The 20,666-nt window shown below is 41.4% G+C and overlaps 1 protein-coding gene across 1 annotated transcript in view; it reads right to left on the reverse strand.

Moving 5' to 3' along the window:
* PTPRJ (protein tyrosine phosphatase receptor type J) overlaps positions 1 to 20,666 on the reverse strand; it is a gene marked incomplete at its 5' end in the record, with an annotated part of 79,146 nt that overhangs the window by 24,414 nt on the left and 34,066 nt on the right. Inside the window, 4 exons of the mRNA XM_082000760.1 lie at positions 1,399 to 1,665; positions 2,223 to 2,489; positions 3,206 to 3,367; positions 5,888 to 5,906. Coding sequence (XP_081856886.1) covers positions 1,399 to 1,665; positions 2,223 to 2,489; positions 3,206 to 3,367; positions 5,888 to 5,906 — 715 coding nt within the window. The remainder of the gene's footprint in view (positions 1 to 1,398; positions 1,666 to 2,222; positions 2,490 to 3,205; positions 3,368 to 5,887; positions 5,907 to 20,666) is intronic.

Consider the following 20,666-nt stretch of genomic DNA (forward strand, 5'->3'; position numbering starts at 1 on the left):
TCATAGAAGGATATCAGATTAGCTAAACGGGACTTTTCCTTTGTGAACCCATGTACACAGTGTGTGATGACTCCATTATTCTTTAAATGCCTTTCTATAGTACCCAGTTTTGGAACTGAGGTTAGACTAACAAGTCTCTAGTTCCCTGGGTCTTCCCTCACACCGTTCTTGTACATGGGGGTAATACTGGCTAGCTTCCAGCCAGCAGGGACTTCCCCGACTCCCAAGACCTTTGGTAGATGATCAAGAGGGGTCCTGCCGTAACATCCATTAGCTCCTTTAGTACTCTGGGACGAATCCCATTAGGGCCCATGGACTTATGAACATTCAGCTGATACAGCTCGTCCCTGACAATTTCAGTGTCCACAAGTAGAAAGTCACTGTTCCTGCATTAGTGGTACTCCGATTCAGGGGACCAGGCAGCCCAAGGTCTATCCATATTATTAAAGGCTGAGGCAAAAAAAGGATTGAATGCCTCCATTTTTTCTTCATTCCTATTAGTCAGACGACCATCTTCAACAAATATTAGTCCAATGCTTTTTTAGACCTCCTCTTGCTATTAACATATTTAAAAAAAGTTGTTTTCTTGTCTGACACAACACTGGCCAGTTTCAACTCTGAGTTTTGGCCTTTCGTGTCTTCTCCCTGCATATAGGAACCACAGCTCTGTAATCTTTCTGTGAAACCTGACCTTGATTCCACAGATCATACAATTTATTTTTCTTCCTGAGCAACACGAGGATTTCCCTGTTCAGCCAAGATGGTCTTCTGCCCCGCTTGCTTGACGTACGACACAGTGGAATTGCCTGCTCCTGTGCTTCTAAAAGGTGGTTATTAAAAACTGACCAGCATTGGTGGACTCCTAAGCCCTCAAAAGCAGGTTCCCAGGGTACTCTGCTAAGTGGCTCCCTGAATAGGATAAATAGCTTAAAGTTTGCTTTCTTGAAATCCAGGGTGGCAAATCTGCTGTCTTTTTTTCTTATTACACTGAAAAATATAAACTCAACCATTTAATGATCACTTTGGCCAAGACAGCCACATCTCCTGTGAGTCCTTCTCTATTCACAAATAGCAAGTCTAGGAGGCCGTCTTTCCTAGCTGGCCAAGTACTTGTAACAAAAAGTTATCTCCCATATGAGGAGTTATGAGATGAGAATGGAGGGGAAGGAAGGTAGGTTTTGTTTGGCTGGTTTTACTTTGTTTTTTTTTTTTTTTAAGCAGCGATATGTCTCTTCCACACATTAAGACCGCATGCTTAGTGGCAGCCCAGATTAGGATAATAAATATATATGTTTATATAAAATATAAACCACAATAGTTTTATATTTTAGCCCTCAGACAGGTAGGCAGAGCTCTGAGCTGCCCAGCAGAACAAGGCTGCAAGAAACTGTGACTTACTTGTATACTGGCTTATGGACACTCCTTCTCCTTCCGTCTGACCATCACCCACTACTGCAAATACTGTGAAATTGTACATCGTCCCAGGAATTAAGTCAGTAACTTCAGTTTTGGTGACACTGGACATCAGGTTCCTAACAGTGGTACCATTTACAACCTCTATCCTGTACGTATAGGAGTCGGAAGCAGCGTCGCTCACCACCCATGTTAAGTTGACAGAAGTCACGCCAACATATTCTGCCTTGAGACTCAGAACTGGGCTGGGCTCTGTGAAAGGCAAGACAACAATCTGTCAACATGCAAGAACATCTGCTCACAAACATGGACAGAAGAAACACAGGCACAACACTACTTCGCCGTCTTCACATCACTCATCGTTCAGAGTGCAGGAGCACCCCAACACCACCACCAGACGCTCATGGAGGCTTTTGCAGCAATGGGCATCTAAGAGAAAAATGAGGAAGAGGCATCTTGAGTGGGATTCATCTCCCCTTGACACTCCAAAGCAGAAGCACACATAACCACTGTGCCATCACTCCCAGGGCTTCCCTTGGGAATCTAGAGAGGTTGGCAGGAAAGAGATGAGGATGGAGAAGAAGGAGGGAAAGGAAGATAATTAAAAGAAAACAAAAACTTCAGGGCTACCCTGCCCCACACTAACATCCCATCCTTTGCATATAGCCCAGATCAGGCTCCAAGACTAAAGTATCATGTCTATACACAACAGTATTGAATTACAATCCTGACATAGGTAGGTAGAGACCTGTGCTACATAGCAAAATACAGTCCACCAGAAGAAGGGGCTGCAAACAACTGTGACTTACTTGTATATAGGCTTATGGACATTCCTCCTCCTTCTGTCTCACTACCATTCACCACCAAAAATACTGTGAAATTATACAGTGTCCCAGCGATTAACTCTGTAATTTCGGCTTTGGTGACACTGGACGTCAGGTACCTAACAGTGGTACCATTTACCACCTCTATCCTGTACGTGTAAGAGTTGGAAACAGTGTTGTTCACCACCCATGTTAAATTGACAGAAGTCACGCCAACATATTCTGCCTTGAGATGAAGAACTGGGTTGGGCTCTGTGAAAGGTAAGAAGGAAAAAAAAAATTTTAAAAAACCCCAAAACTTTTAACCTGCAAGAATATTTGCTGACAAACACATAAAGTACTCTTCTCCCTGCCTTACCCAAACAACAAGTCTCTGTAAAACAGTAATCAGCCTGGGAAAATAATCAAGCCATCCTTACATGTTGCAAGGCACACTTGCTAGCTCTGCAATCTAACTCCTGAAGTTTCTTTTCATCTCAAGGAGTAAAACCATCTAGGTGCAGCAGTGATTGCAGTCCTGCCTCAGCTGTCAACTTCACGCAGCGTGCTGAGAAAGACTGGAACACACAACCTGCTGTTATTTTTTCCTAAGCTGGCTATCCCTAAAAGAGCCTTTCTAGCTGCAACATTCACACCGCTCTCCTCTAGATACACAGTACCCTCTATACTTGGTAGAGTACTTCAGCTGTACTGTGTTACACATGTATTTCAAATCTGTATGTCACAGTATGTTTGAACTGTTGCAGCTGTAACATAAAAAGCCATGATAAGCAGGGAAGGGAGCCCACGTCTAACAGTGATAAAACTATTTCAAGACGACATGATGATCATTCTTTACTCCAGTAAAGCAGTTGGATCCACCTGCCTGCATGCTCTTTGCACTCTGGTCTAGAGTTCAGGCTTAAAATGCTAACGCAGTGTTAAAGGCACAAAACCCTGAAGATTCACATCCCATTCATGTTCCTTACGTGTTACATTGTTCTGATCACTTATTGCGCTGTCAGATACATCTGTGGACAATCTTCCACCTCCGTAGGTTTTGTTCCCATTTGTAGAGTTTACTGATAAATTATCATCACTACTGGTTCCTGTTTCCGCAGTTACATTTTTTGAACTACAATTCTCAGTGCCTGAAAGAAAGAATACAAAGCAATTAGTATCTTTAAAAGACTTCTAGGTTTCCCATTTGTAACAGTACAGTCATAGAATCATAGAATCTTTGTGTTGGAAGGAACCTCGTCCAACCTGACCTTGAATGTTTCCAGGGATGGGGCATCTGCCACCTCTCTGGACAACGTATGCCAGTGTTTCACCATCCTCATTGGGAAAAATTTCTTCCTTCTATCTAGCCTGAATCTACCCTCTTTTAGTTTAAAACCATTACTCCTTGTCCTATCGCTGCTGAACAGCTGAACAGTCTGTCTCTAAATTTCTTATAAGCCCCCATTAGGTACTGGAAGGCTGCAATAAAGTCTCCCCAGAGTCTTCTCTTCTGCAGGCTGAACAGCCCCAACTCTCTCAGACTGTCTTCATAGGAGAGGTGCTTCAGCTCACTGACCATTTTTTGTGGCCCTCCTCTGGACCCTCTGCAACAGGTCCATGTCCTTCCTGTCCTGAGGGCTCCACAGCTGGACGCAGTACTGCAGGTGGGGTCTCACCAGAGTGGAGCAGAGGGGCAGAATCACCTCCCTCGACCTGCTGGCCATGCTTCATTTGATGCAGCCCAGGATGCAGTTGGGCTTCTGGGCTATGAGTGCACATTGCTGGCTCATGTCCAGCTTTTCATCCACCAGCGCCCCCAAGTCCTTCTCGGCAGGGCTGCTCTCAATCCCTTCATCCCCCAGCCTGTACTGATAATGGGGGTTGGCCCGACCCAGGTGTAGGACCCTGCACTTGGCTTTGTTGAACCTCATGAGGTTCACATGGGCCCACTCCTTGAGCTTGTCCAGGTCCCTCTAGGTGGCATCCCATCCCTCAGGCATGTCATCCTCACCACTCAGCTTGGTGTCATCTGCAAACTTGCTGACGGTGCACTTGATCCCACTGTCTATGTCGTTGCTGAAGACATTAAAGAGTACTGGTCCGAATACGGACCCCTGAGGGACACCACTTGTCACCAGTCTCCATCTGGACATTGAGCCATTGACCACTACCATCTGGATGTGACCATCCAACCATTTCCTCATCCATTGAACAGTCCACCCATCAAATCCATACCTCTCCAATTTAGAGAGAAGGATGTTGTGGGGGACCGTGTCAAAGGCCTTACAGAAGTCCAGATAGACGATATCGGTAGCTCTTTCCTTGTCGACTGATGTGGTCACTCCATCACAGAAGGCCAGTAGGTTGGTCAGGCAGGACTTGCCCTTGGTGAAGCCATGCTGGCTGTCTCGAATCACCTCCCTGCCCTCCATGGCATAAGCTTTAGCATAGGTTCTAGCAGGATCTATTCCACGATCTTCCCAGGCACAGAGGTGAGGCTAATGGCTTGGTAGTTCCCAGGATCCTCCTTACCTACCTTTTTTAAAGATGGGTGCAATGTTTCCCTTTTTCCAGTCTCCAGGGCCTGACTGCCATGACTTTTCAAGTATCATGGAGACTGGCTTGGCAACTACATCAGCCAATTCCCCTGAGGACTCTGGGATGCATCTCATCCGGTCACATAAACTTGTGTATGTTGTTTATAGGTATCATGCACAGACCCACAGTCACTTCTGTTTTCCTAGATCGCTCTCCCACAGATATTTCACTGCACATTTCCTAGTTTTACCATTTTTAACTTCTGTCAGGCGACTTGATTTAGATTAAGAGACTGTCAAATTACGTTAGTCATTCACTGACTCATAGTTTGGATGAAAGCTACAATGACATGCTCTTTTTTCAGTGCAGTTTCGTTTGAATATAATTGAAGAAACTTGTAGCCACATTTTGTGTGTGTATTTTTCTCATGTATTATCAGAAACTAGCTGCTTTACTTAACGTGGCATAGCAATTTTGTCTCTTCCTGTCAGTGTATGAGCAAAAAAGTTCTCATATTCCCACAGTGTGTTCCCACAAGTAAGGAAAAGACATGATACACCTACAGAAAACAACTTCAGGTTGAAGTAGTGCAGCCCACAGTGTGGAGAGAGTTGATTCATGCCCTAAAATTTAAAGGCTAACGTGCAAATCTGCTGTTCAATATTAAGGTAGAACTCATCTGCATGTACTTTCGGCAACTTCTGCCACATGAAAACTTGTCATCTTGGCAAGTAAAGCAGCTGCTATACTCACTTCAGAAAATCCTGAAGCATCACTTTGGGTGTCTTTTTTTGCTTTGGGGTTTCTTTGTTTTGATTTGCTTTTAAATATATTTTCCAATCTTTCTAAGCATGTTAAATCTGTACTTGATTTTACCAGAACTCTTTACAAACTGAAAAACAAAGGGATTAAAGTGCAAATTTATATCTTTAACAATCCTTAAATGCATTGCAGGCATTATAGTCACTAAAATAAGCGAGTTTACATTTTTGAATGCTATTTCTAAAAATCATTTTCAGGAAGTTTTTTGAAAAATATTTAGCTAATACTGTTCAATCTTTCTTAAATGAAATCAAGATAATGAAAGTTATATTAAAAAATAAATAACTGAGAAACAGAATGATACTTACAGGCAACTGTACATCTGACCTGGAAAACAAAAATAAATAATAGAAATTAAAACTTTAAAACTACTGGAAGCTCAAATAAAATAAGGACTGGGTTAATTAACACAGACAGGGGGGAATACCAGTTAAAAAAAAAAAAAAAGGATTAAAAAAAACCCCTGTTGTTGTGCTCCAGATTTTTCAATCTGGAAAAGAGATACCTAAAAATGTATTGACATAAAAATAACACCAGAAGTATACTAAACTATTAGAGAAAAAAACCAAACATGCTGCTAAAATGTTAGTTTCCACTTTTTTTTTTTAAACCGAAGTTTATTTTGTCAGAAGAACAGCTTGTATAACATATACTGATTATTCTGCACATATAAACTTGAAAAAAAACCCTAAAAGATCTTAGTCAAAAGACACTTTAGTTAGTACCTTCGACACCATCCTACAAAAAGCAGCAGATGTGAATTAGGTCTTTTTTATTCCTAAGATTTTTCCTTTCATCCTATGGCTGTATAAACTTTATCATTACTTCTTACAAAAGAGTATTTTTCTTTTTCTGAAACAAACTCAGTGTAGTCAAAGTTTGAAACACTTAGTATATATGCTGAAATCTAGTTTATGTATGTGTACATATCCATAAACTACCAGCAGTTGCCATTTAACTGCAACCTGAAACTACTTTGCTACTAATACTGGCAAGCACACCAGAATTTTGCTTTGAAAATGTTTTTTTAGTCTTTCAACTTCATGCTTTTACTTCCAAATAAGCCATTTCCCTTCCTGATAGTATGCAAACTGGCTTGTACACTGTTTTGTTCATCTCCCTACAGGTGGCAGCACAAAATGCTCCTAACAGGAGTGAAATAAAAGCCCCAGACTGAGGTCTACAGGAAACCTGTGATTCTGGGGACTCTTGCAGGCAGCTTATGCCAACCAACTGCAGCAGCTACTTTTGTCATGTAACAAACATATTACGTCAGCACTTGTGTCTGGGATTAAATACAGCTATTCACCTTGCCAAGCCACACATGACAAGGCAAAAACAAGCACGCAGAGATACATGCCCCAAAGACAGGCAGGTCCCCAGCGTGGTGCTGGACATCCGCAGGTCACCGTGTCTTGTGCCAGGGAGGCTTGCAGGCATGGAAGGTTTCTGCCTGTGCACCTCTGGGTTGGTTTTTGGCATCACGGTGGATGCAGGCAGAGGTAGTCTCCTAGTGCTTTGGTTGGACCTTATACTGTGCTGCCCCTAGAAAATCCAGCTGAACTCCATGCTGGATGATGCCTTACCCACACAAAGCACCAAGCCTGCCAACTGCAGAGGTTGACACGCTTACCTAAAGCACTTCAAATTGTCTTATTTTCTCTTTCCACCTTGTTTTCTTATGCAGTTTCTTAGTTGTTTCTGCGATTCCATGAGCTAACTCAAAGTAAGCAGCTATATCACAATAACCCAATGCAAAGCTTGAATCCCAAATCACTCACCCCCCAGCTCTCACATTGCTGGTACCACAGGTAGCTCCCATCAGCAGTAGCTCCCCACATCACTGTCATGTATCCAACCAGGCACACCCTCAAAAAGTAGTCAGAAGATACCATTAAATCCTGTTCTCCATATGAGAGACCAAAAAAAGTACTCTCCACAAAGATGAGGCAGGCCAGCTGACTAGAAGCAACACTAGCAGCAAGCCCTCCAGCTTTACAGTAAAGAGAAATGCAGCAGAAGCAAATTTCAAGTGTAGAGACCCCCTTCCAGCCTGTGATGGTCTTGGTGCCACAGCAAGAAGAGTTTGGGCACACTTCCTGGGCAAAAGAGCACTTGTAAGCATCAAAGAACTAACTCCTGGTCTTCTCTAGTACAGCCCTACTGATAACTCGGGACACGAAGGTCATTACTTAGAATGCAAATGTCTTACGTACAAGCTCCTCCTCAACCTTTCTGAATATTTGAGAGCTCAGACAAACTGCGAGGCTATTAGGAAGTGAGGATATGTTCATCTGCACTCAGGTCAAGAGCCCTTCTGTATTCTTGCACAAAGGCTTGGCCAAGGAAGAAGAGACTACAAAGGAAAAAGCCACCCTTCAGGCAGGAAGACACTGCTGTGCAGCGTCCGGGGTAGTAGTGCTAAGTTATGTGAAAACAGCTGCTGAATGATGAGCAAGAGGTGAGATCCCCTGAAAAGCAGGGCAATCTAAAAGCAAAGCCAAAAAGATGCTATGTTTAATAAGAAAGGGAAATTGGAAAAAGAATAACAAAAGCAACAAGAAACACCACAGGATGGAGTAAGCCAGTGATTTCTTCATCCCTAAAGACAAAAGAGCAAAAGCCTGACATCATTTACAACCTGTCCTTCAGTTACTTTCTCTTCTGTAAAACTGCCTGAGGACGATGAAGTTTCTTGTCTCCTTCTCCCCACATTTCAAGTTCAGAGGCACAGCATCCTTCTGGAGCAACAGCAACGACAGACAATCATAAGACTGAGAAACAAGTATGCCACTACCAAGTCCCCTGCAGCCCTGCTTCTCACGTCCCCATTTCTTCGCTGCCAGCTCAAACATGCAGCATGTTCATTCCTGTTTTACCCCCAGCTACAGCCATTTGATCTAACGGCAAATTATTACCATGCTGCTAGAAACTTGGTTGTACTGTCACACAAGGGTTTTGTTAATGATGCTCAAACAACAAAAGGAAAGTTATGCTAAAACTCCTGTCACGTGATGAATGAACAGCTTCCCATCATTTTACTTGCTTTTGTTTATCACACATTTTGGCAATACCCCCTCACAATACCCTCCAACTTTCCAAAACCCTATGTACCAACCAAATTCAAAAAAAGCACATCCTGCCAGCAGCAGGCAGGCCTCCTTCTGAAACACAAAACCACGCAGAACAAATGATCCCATTCCCAAGTGTCAGTCTGCCTGACTCAGTCATTCCATGCTGTATTTTTCAACACAAGCCATGAATTGAACTGTTCTCTGGCCTTATGTTATTACTTAATGAGATGCTATTTATACAAAACATGTGTTTATTATTTCAGAGGATATTTGTGCTGAACACCTGATTCTCCTTGTGCTTGCATCCAATATATCAAGAACCCTGTCATCTCTACTTTTCAATGACATGAATCCGTATTATTCATGTATAGAGTTGGGTATTTTTTGAACCAAAAAAATGGAACTTGAGGTAGGGGTGGAACATCCCTCACCAAGAAAACAAAAGACAGCAAAATGCTAAGCACTGAACATTTCAACTGAACAACAGGAGAGATGTGCATACACAAACTCAGCATTATCATCAGCTTTGGCAAATGAATCTTTTCATGTGTCACACAGCCACACTCAGAGCCTGATCAAAGGCTGTACGTTCCAAAGGAGCTGAATAATTCATCTGCACTTGTGCAAGGTCTGTCCTGTGCTCCTTGTGTGCAGTTTATTATGGACCAGGAATTGGTGGTGTGTAATAGATGCAGGATTCAGCTCTATTCTCCTCAAGTATACAGTGGGTTGCCTAATTGAGGCAGTATTATTATTAGTCTCACAGGTAATCTCACCAAGGAAGAAATAAGATACGTTGCAGGAAAACATCTTCAAAAATACAAAGTGACTGAGAAGCCCAAGTTCCACTGATATCTGATAAAAGACTAAGACTAAGATAATTTCAGGAGTAGCACTTAAAACATGCCTGCTGTACACATGCATCGGGGCAGCCACGGTAGCTGGTCAGCAGTGGGAAAGACAGTAGTGCCTCCCCTTCTCCTGGCCACAAAACTTTAGATCAGCTTGACTCTGCTGCCAAACTGTACCCTTTAATGAAGTTAGGATCCCTGCACCGGGGGGGTGGAATCCTTGTTCACAGCAGCCCACTTGCCTGAGGTGCTCAGGTTTAGTTCATGTAAAAACATGGTTAAGAAGCTGGCTAAACAGCCAAAGTGAGCAAACCAAAAAATCCTAATCAAAATCCCCCTTAGCCACAAATCCTTTCTGAGAATACTACTTGAGGCTGCTGCTTACTATTTCTTTTGTGCTCACTAGTGTGTGCCTTGTGACTCAGATGCAAAAAGCCAGGAAATTAATCACACCCCTCTCAAAGTTAACAATCTTTCACATGTGTACCTTCAGATCTTCTCCACCCACCCATCCTCTCGGGTTTGAAGCAGCTCCACAAAAATACCACCAAGCTATCACAGTGGTCTCCAAATTCTTTCTCCAACACCATTTCACAAAAGCAACAGCATAATTAAGATCACTGCTCCAATAACCCTGGTCTCATTTCCTTTTCTTTCCCCCGCTGTGCCCATCTACCACTAGCTGTCCCACACGTACAACTATGGGCTTTAGGGCAAGCCACCACGCTGTAACCACCACGCTGGTTTTAAGATTCCAGTCTTTGCTTCACTGATGTTATCAGTCACCACCACTCAGCCAACAAACATTAACCAGCAAAGACGCACTAACTTGGCCACTTGCAGACCGCTCTGTCACCTCTGGTATTTCATACGTGGCATAGGTTTATTCAAAAAGCATTCCCACAGAAAGGTTTTATTCAAGGTCACACAAAGTAAGTGAAAATTAAACCCTGTAATGCCACTGGGAAGCCACACAATAATGGAAGTGGGATTGCCTGGGTATTGCATCCACAGACTGATACAGCTTTCCAATACTTGCTGATTGTCTAGGATTTGTAAGGCACTGACTGCTATTCCAGCTGGGGACATCTTCCCACTTCACTGGAAGTGTAAAGTCTAAATCATCAGGGAGTGACACCTTCCTGCCGGAGACAGTCTCAGAGGCAGGACAGGGTCTGGAAAGACGTAATGTTTCTGTCTCCTGCAACCCATCTCAGGGCTGTTTCACCTTATTCATTTACACATTATGTCCAAATTAATGAAGTCTGTAGGCTTACAGCGCCAGGCAAGGAAAAGGAGATCACCTGAGCTAGGGCACGAAACTATGTGCTTAAACCTGTATGAACCTAGTTCAAGTAACATGCCTTACTGTGGCAATTTCTGGGTTTTGGGGTGAAAAAATATTATACTGGAAAATGAGCTAAAATATACATGTGCAATATTTTGTCCTATTTTCTAATTTCTTCCTAAAATGTCATAAGTCTTCAACTGCAAAGCATTTCTCTGCATTCAGACAACTTCGAAGCACAAATCATTATACAGTTAGACTATTGTAAAATGCATAGAAATTTGTATGCAATTAAAGATATGCCAAGCCAAGGAAAGCAAGTGTTTCCCCCTGTGCTTATTGTATGAAAAGAAAAAAGATGATGTAGATTAAGCCTGTGTGCTATAGATTCGACCCAAGTTACACTACCAGTTCAGTTACTGATTTCAGCGGCATTTAGGAATACTTGGCCCTCCTGCATCAAGTCCTTGCTACTTGAAGGGGGAAACAGTCAACAGGAGGCTAAGTCAGAAGTTAACATTTAATTATGCTATATAGTTTCATTTAAGATTGACTACTTTCTGGATTTAACAACAGCTCAACAATATGACACATTCATTTCCAATGAAAAACTGAAAATGCTGCGGCAAGCATCAGCTCCACGTGTTGTCCCTCCTGTATCTTAGGCAGGCACTGACGGCCCATCCATAAAACACCATTTCACAGAATGTTTAGTTTAAGTTTGGTTTATCCTGGGGCAAAAAAGCTCTAAGTTTTTGCAAGATCTTCAGAGTCTTCTCTTCTTTTAACCCTAAAAGAGCAGCTCCGCTAATAAGACTGTATGGGCCCAGATGGAGATGCAGCACCCAGAAGAAACACGAGCTGATGTTTGTTATTCATTGGGTAGGGCTGGACCCTCTGAGGACACCACCTTGTATTAGGAAGCTATGCAAAACCCTAAAGCAGTCAACAGCCATACACAACTGTCCACATGCTAGTTTGAGCTATTATGTGGTTATGTGAAAGAGGAAAGACTATTTCCACTTCGCATGTATTTATATTTTACCCCTGACATTTCTAAATTCTGTCTTCCTTGAAGCAAGCTTTTCTATAACGAAAGATAATTTTTTCCACTGGCTTTTATGAAAACAGATGAGGAGATTCTGGTTTATGCAGCACCTCCAGTGAACTAAAACTGTTGTAAAAGACAAAGCCTTGTAGGAAAGCCAAGATGAGACACCAAATGAAAACTTGTGGTGAAACAAAGTTCATGCTTTCTCTCCTGATTTTTCTCCAAATTCTACCTGTATCTGCTTCTCAGATAGCTAGCCTAGGAGCGAGGAGTCTTCTGGGCAACACATCCAAAATAAAAAGAAAAAATATAGAATGGATCTCATCTGAATTGTACCTGTTAGATCTGTTTCCCCTTCCTCAGTCCTACCTTCAAGAAAAGGTTTCTTGGGTAAGTCTTCCTGTGGTTTGGTACAAGGAAGTGATTCGCCTACCTGTGCACATACAAAACACACAAGCAACAGAAATACCTAAGACCAAGCAGCACCGATTCTCGTAGGAAATGGGCTGATAATAGGCCCAGGCACCATGCCCAGACTGCATCGCAACTGATAGCTCTCTCACCACTGACCCTAAGAAGCACCATTAGACTTCCTTCCAATGGCTACCAGATCAAACATCAGTTTAAAACTTTCCCATGCAAGCCAGTAGTTCTTCTCAATTTCCCCCAAACCTGCAAGTCCTCATGAACTACATACAGGCAGTAGGTACTGCAAGCCACCTCACAGTTCAGTAGCATCCCCTCCGAGCATCCTGCAATCTTCCAACTGAGAAAACAACAACAAAACTTCATCCTGGAAAAAGGCTGAGAAGTTTCAACGAGTTTAAATTATTCAAATAACCCAATACATCCTACATGTAATGTCTCTTCCAAGATGATTCTGCTGAAGGAGTTTACAAAGAGAACAATGTGCTTATTTGACAGTGGCAATGACTTAAAGAACTTTAAAACAACTACTTACCAAACCCCAAATTGTTACACTGCTTGAGCTGTACATCACACCTGCATCAGTAGAACTGCAGCTGGGTGTGTAATGGGCAATTCCTGAATCGAAAGACCTCCTCTTTTAATAAGAATTTTCAGTTAACACTACCAGTCATTTCCTTTCAAAACTAAGAAAGTATCAACCTTTATTTTATGCGAACAAGGCGCATTCCTGCTTGTAGCCTAACCGCGCTATTTTTTCACTCTGAGTCATTACTCAGGCACACCCTGGAAGAAAGAGGTTACAATGAAAAAAAGAAGGAAAAAAACCCCAAAAACAAAACCAACAAAAAAAGCCCAGACTCTTGTGGCAATGACACAATGCTAACTGTCCCCAAATCAGCAGGGTTGACCACCCAGGCAACATGGAAAATGCACACCAGAGCCAGCAGCCGCCGGGCCTTTGCAGCACAGCCATGAAAATGAGGGGCATTTCCTGACAGGGCCCTATTTCAGGTCTGCTTAGCTGAGAACAATCAAAACTCAAGTTTCTCTCTCATCACAAGAAAATTTCACTTTACTGAGTCGGACACTTTAGACTCTACACAGTCTCTGCTCAGGGAAGTGTTAAAAGATACTTTACAAGGAGAACAGCACTTTTTCCAAGTAAAACTATCTGTAAGGAGATTTCAAAACTTCTACAAAAGCTCAAATAGATCAATTTTTCATCTATGACATCCTGTCTGGGGGCAGGAGAACCATAGCCTTTGAAAGCCTTCAGCTTACTCACAAAGAGCTCAAAACTGTTTTGCTAGACAGAAAATAGTCTTTTTTTTGTGGCAGTCTTGATGCTGGTACATGAAGGGCTTGTTTCCTGCTTTACTTCTATACTTTTCTTAGGACAGTTTATCTTTTTGCCCTTACCAGGGTCCTGAAAACTTCCTAATTTAAAAAGCAATGAGGTATGCAGTTGGGAGAAACTGGCCTGTGACCACTGCCTGACACGGAGATCTCTCAGGCTAACCTTCATCTCCTCCTTCACGCTCTGTTACAGTTTATTACCATGTATTTATGCTCCTTCAGCACGTTCAGTTCTAACTCCACGTAAAATGCTCCACTAGAATCCAAATAAATTATCTGTATGGCACTGCAATACCATTACCCCGTAGCTAGGTAAATCTACACGAAGGGAAGGGGGGAGGCAAGCAATCCTTCCTCACCATCTCCAAACAGCAGCTCTGGTTTGGTAATGCAGTCTTGAGACCACTAGAGGCCCCAGTAAAACCGTCAAACTTCAGCCCGAGTGACTCAGAGCAGTGAAACACGGCTAAATTCATTCTGGAAAGTACAGGGCTAAGGATGACCACGCTAAAGCATAAAGTGTAGACGTAGATGTAAACGCTGGCTCATATGCAGATCGTGGGAGCTAACGACACCATGCCGAGCTAAGGCAGTCTCAGTGCATCTTCAAGCATCACAAACCTGTCACAAGGGAAGTAATTTTATACAATAAATTACTTGCTGGAACTTATAATTTTTTTCAAGGCACTTCTCTTCCACATCTTCAGCAGCACAGTTTTGTATTGAATCTGTATTTTTCAAATGGACCCTAAAAGCAAAGTAGCATTTAATCAACTTTTTCAAAACAAATGCAAATTACCACACAGCAAAAATGTGGTGCTAAACCTTTTCCAACTCTAAAGTAAGTCAGAGATCTGGCTGATCTACAAGGGTCAGATTATCAATAACACAAACGATTCAATTAAACAAATGATGTTTTCACATATGCTGTTTTCACACGCAGCAACATGGGGCTGGGACATCCCCCCCGCCTTCCTTGAGGTTTGCCTGCAACTATCAGCCCATTTAATCCTTTAATGAATTTAAACTGTAGCAAAAGACAAATGGACTGCAAGCGTTCAAAACATGCAGTAGTACTCCTGGGAGGGAACAAAAGATCTCATTGTATGGCTCCACTAAGTTCATCTAGCGCTCTGGTAGAGTTTCTCTTTTCCTCCTCTTTGAACAGAAGCTGAATAGAAACAGGAATGAGAATTGGCTCCGCCATCACCCCATCGCCAGACTCGCCTCTATGAATACATTAAGGCTGCATGAGAAGTTATTCACTGACAACAACATGGGCTCTCACTCACTCGCATGTCTATCAAAGGTCATCTTCATGGCCATCTGGGAGGACCAGCTATGGTGCAAAAAGGCTGGGTGATGCACAGTGAGAACCAGAGATCAAACTGACACTGCAGCCTGACACCAGCTGCAAACTTTTTATTCTAGGAGAACAATATCCATGGCTTCCTTCTCCTTCCAAGATACATGAAGGAGTCCCTGCTGATCTGAATGGTTGTCTTGGCTCTGATACAGATCAAATAGCTCCGTAGTTCATTTCAAACTCTCATATTTAAGAGGAAGCTATGTTTACATTATTTATTATGAGTCTCAAAACATGTTAATTTCAAAGAAATTGCATGTTGTATCACTGTGCAGTGTTTGCTTAGCCTTGTACATCACTTGAAAAAAGAAACAGAGAAAGCTTTGAAAACTAAGAGTCAATTTTTACAACATTTTGATCATCATTTGCAATAGTACCACTGATAGGGCTTCCCACAGCCTTTGCTATTTCCATACAATTACGGGTTTTCTGCTACCTGTATCACCAGAATACAAAAGCATGTCTCTTTCCACAGCACGGTCTTAACAGACAAATCCAAAGTTTTCATAAAAGATTACTGAAGATAACCTTTTAAAAAAATGCAATTAAGTGAAAGACAAACATTCCTTAAATTTACCCAACTTCATCCAAACTGAATGTATTACCACTAAATGAATATCCACTACCAGCACCTTTAGTGAGGAAGCACAATTATGTCAATCAGAAATTCACCTTCCACTTGATGATGGTTCTTGCAAATTTTAAAAACACAAAATTTTAAAAGAAAATTTCTATAGAAGTTTTATTCTGAAGGCACACATATATATTTTATACAGCCTTCTGTTTAACAGATTGCCTTGGCAAAATATTTTAAAAGCACTTTGAAGATTTATTAGAAATAGTGGTGCACCATTAAGAACAATTTTGTCACACAGGCCTTGACAACATTTGATTGTGTTACTCCCTAATGGAAAACCAGAAAGGGGTAGCAACAAGTGCCGTACCATCCTCCAAGCACTTTGGCAGGATCTCACTTTGACAGAGTCTGTAGTGGCAACTATTGCCTCAACTGGCTGGAAAAAAGTGAGCTATTAAAAAAACCTAATACTAGTAAGGCACCAACACTGCAGAAGAGACTGGGGGTAGGGGAGGGCTTTATCAGTATCTCTCTTTTCCCTAGCTATATTATTAACACATTTAGTCAAATTATTTTTTTAAAAGCGTATTTGGGACAGTTAGAAATTCAAGTCTAGGGATGTCCCCCAGATATCCTCAATGTATTTTAGACAAGCGTCTCTTAATACTTACATACAAAATGGCAGGATGAAAGAAGAGTAGCAGTCAATCACAACTGCTCATCCTCCTGCACCTTCAACAACACCTAAACAGTTGCTTCAATTAATTATTCTTTGACTCAAATTGGAAGTCACAAGGATAGATTTGATTTTATTTCACCCAGATTATATTTTCAAAGTCTTTGAAACATCAGACGTATTCTCTTTTGCTCCTATGTCCTCAACAAACCACAAACACAGAAACTGAAAATATCACTATTTCTTCTAGCTTTCTAACCTTGAGTTAAACTGTATAAACAGTTTCCCTGCATCACCCCAAAATGCTTTGGAAGCCTAGGAGGACAAGAACTTTATGATTTATATACATACAGGTTTATATGGATTTCACATGTTAAAGATGAAACAATGCCTACAATAAATAGTAGCAAAGCATTTCCAACCAAAAGAATAACAAATCGTAGTAAAACATTTCCATATCAGAGACATTTCTTTCTTGCCTGATATTTAGTGTTTTATTTTTCATATTTTGCAATAGCTAGAGTATAACATCTCTATCATTTTCAGGGAGGAAACAAGGACATACCCAAAACCAGCTAGAGGACAATCACTGCTATTATTTATTTGCTTAACAAAAAAAGAGGTAAAATTCAGGTGAAAAAATACTATGAAAAATAATGCTGAAGCACTGCATTAAAAGATATCTAGGTCACAAATGGGATTTTGATTGATCTCTTAAAAATGTCTGACAAGTACCAAAGCTTAGACTAGAAAACCCACGTAAATATGTCTTTACATTTGGAGCAGGAGCTATGGAGAAGGGTAGAGGAGAAATTCTTCAGTTCACTGTGATGTATTTCACCATGCACACAGCGGACAAAGCTTCATCTTCCCACTCAAATACGAAAGCCGCGTTAAACTGGCATTAACACAAAGATGAAATAAAGTCCTCCATGCCTGCATCATATTTTATGTGCATGTCACAGAACGCTAAGTCATTTACTGTATTTGCTCATGTAATAGCCAGATTTTCCCCAGATCAGGGGGATAACATACATATTTGTAACTATCTATAAACTGCTGCTTGCCAACAGTAAAGCCTGTAAAGCAGCAACATAAAACAGGAGTTACGCAAACCTTAAGCACCCTGCACCACACTGCTGGGTGGGATCTTCTTAGGTCTTTAAAGTTCAGCACATTAAAAAAAACATATGTGACAAGTCAGGGTGCAGAGTCAGAAGCCAAAGCCTTGTATCAGATGACATAAATAATTGACCTTTGCTACGTGCCACATGGCTATTCACCTGCATGAAATGTGCAGGTAGGGGAGAGAGAGAGGAGTGAAGAGGAAGTTTGATGCATTCCAGCTGCTAGAACCTCATTATCTTGTACCTTTTAATTGATGTGGTTGTGCAGACTTCCACACCCCTTTCCCTGAACTGCTCCCTTGGTGGCTTTGTGCTCTTTCCCCACCTTCCAGTAAGGGTTAAACCAAGGGTGATTCACAAGCTTGGATTCCTTTGCACCTCTCCTGTCTCTAACAGAGATAGTAAAAATGTCACAGAGTTATATAACGCTGACAGAAACGTGACTACCTGAAAAACAGGTTTGAATAAAGAATGTAGAACTTTTGTAAGTATGATTACATACCAGAACAAAGCAGTGCATGCTGTCATCATCTCTACGAGATACTGCTTTATTGCTGCTTATAGCAACTAGATTACAGCAGTTCAACTGCTGAAAGCAAACTTAAGAAGAAAAGGCACTTCAGACCACTATTGCCTTACTGGCAAAAGGTGCCAGCAGGGCTTTATCCCTTGCCTGCATGGCAGAACCCCCACCCTATGTTTCAGCATCGGTGAGGAGGCATCTTGCAGACACTGACCGGGATGAGTTTTACCAAGATGAAAGACATGGCTAAGACGACACATACAAATGGGACTGAATGCATACCAAGCCAAGTCAAACTAAAAACCACTGTTCACTGCATCCAGACTGCCCGGTGCAAAGCTGAAAGACTTTTCAAATGACTGAGAAACACTTTAGCCTGAATGCACTAGTGCAGACAAGGCCCTAGTTTAGAAAGATGCCTGATCCATCACCTGACTCAAGCTATAAAAATGTGAATGTACCTGCAAACTTTTTTTCTGTCAAGGGAATACCATGTATTGGGATATATGAGTCTCCAGGTGCCAAAAGGCATGTTGTGTAGACAACCCCTAAGGACTGAACATCTTTATAAAAAGACATTGTCTCCCTTTCTTTTCTAGTGATATATCCTGTCTGTATGACTCATAACCTTTTAAAATCCAGTGTTACAACGCACTGTACAGTGGGTTTTTAAGGTCTGTGCCTCTTATAACAGCAACTGCATGTTCTGAAGGCTGTGTTCAGAAACGGCTTTAAATCCAGACTTTTAAGATTTAGAGCTAAACCCATGCTCTGTCTCTCAAAGACACTTACCAAAGCACATTCCTTACAAGTAAGCCAAACAAACAGAAAAGTGTTTAGATAACTAAGGGGTTTCCTTCTTGTTTTAAACAGAGAAGAGACCAGCAAGTGTGTGCCCCTGCACTGTTACCCAGGGGGTTCAGATGCAGGTTACCAAAAATACAAGCTCTGATCATATTGTTGCACGTAAGAGGGACGACGTAGCATTACCCATTTCTCAAGATCATGGTTTAAAAGACCAACCAAAAAAAAACCCTCACCCCAAAAAACAACCATCAACTAGAATGTCCTATCAGGGGACATCTCTAAAATCAGGGATATGTTTATAGAAAACATTTCAAGATTAAACGATCCCATATGAAGCAAGTAGGTAGGGTTTTGTAGGTGCCAAAAAAAAAAAAAAAAGTTTTTGCACTGCATATACTTCAACTAAACACGTTTCATTATGGATTGCAAGAACGTGAAGTTACCTACTTTAATTCAAACACTACTACTCTGGAGACAGGAATCCAACACCAGCAGAGACAATCCAAGCACAGAAGAAACAAAACACAAAAGAATTACCTTTGTACTGACAGAAGTAGATGGCATGGTCAGTCATTAAACCCAGGGATAGTTCTGCACTGAAAGTCACAAGCACTACAATAATAGGCAGTAATTAAATGGGAAAGTGCCTGGTAACATATTCCACGTTTTTGATCCACTGAATATTTCCTAGACAATTTCTCAAAAACAGTAGTTAGATGATATGAGTTACCAGAATTTAACCTTCATATTTAAATGAAAGAAAATGATTTGCACTTGTGGTGTTGCTAACTTTCACTCAAAGCATTTATATTGCAGGTTTACCAAAACTGTCTCATCTGAATAATGTCCTTTGTACCTTACATTCAAAATACTCACAGTGGAAACTGTAGAGTGAAACAACTGAAGAAGGGGATAGTATTTTGTTATTTTTATTCTTTACCCTGATTTAACTAGAATTTCATCCCAAAAGATACTGCCAGTTTCCCTAATATCTCTCTAACCCCATTTCAACATATGCTGTATGAAGATCCCCTGATCCCCAAATATTAGGACAGCAACGTTTTAAGCTCTTAGATTGTTCTTTCACATACCTCTCCTGTGTCATATGAACATTTCATGTATCTATCAAGTCTTAGCACCTGTAATATGCAGCCTGTGAGGTTTCTTTCGTTAATTTCATCGGTATTAATTTTATTGCAATTCCATCAACAGAACACAGCATGTATTTATAGCAACTAACAGAAAAGCTGGGTGTAAATGGTGGCTCAGTCACCCCAGAAACACGGTGCCTGCACAGCCACGCAACCCAAAACAGACTGAAACATCATCTTCCAACTGAGCTGATTCTCTGCAGAAACAGCCTTTCCGATCAAGCACCAGAGCTTCCTCCTTTATTCCAAACACTGAACAGACACCCGAGAGCCAGAACAGCTTTGAATAAGGATGAGTTTAAAATGACTAATCATTTCCTCTATTATTATAGAGAGTTTATGTTGCCACTTAGATATCTTGTTTATGTTACCATGTGAGCTAGTTCCTTCTACTGCAGTACCACAGCTTTTGGTGAAAAGCTCTCTTTTTAAAGCTATAGGCTTAAAAAACCCCAAAACAAAAGCCCGCACCTGTCTGAGGGAGTCAAGTTTGCTTATCAGCTGAACTGGATCCACACCACTCATGACGAGCCTGAAGACTATGTAACAATAAAGAAACAGGCCTAGCAGATGTTAATATTGCTGTTCCTGGATGGAACCTTTTTCTTCCCCTTGTTGAATCATTTATTCATTAAAAAACACAGTTTCAGGGAAGCCAAAACTATTCATGAATTTGGGCTGAACTTAAAGAAGGGTTCACTCCAGGACAACCCCCTCCAACTCACATTGAAACCACCACAGGAGATCGAAATGAACTATTTCGATCATGACAAAAATGTTCAGATGCTGTGTGCAGGGAATAAAAGCCAAG

This window comes from Phaethon aethereus (genome assembly GCF_964289735.1).
Source record: "Phaethon aethereus genome assembly, chromosome: 5".
In the NCBI taxonomy this organism is placed as follows: domain Eukaryota; kingdom Metazoa; phylum Chordata; class Aves; order Phaethontiformes; family Phaethontidae; genus Phaethon; species Phaethon aethereus.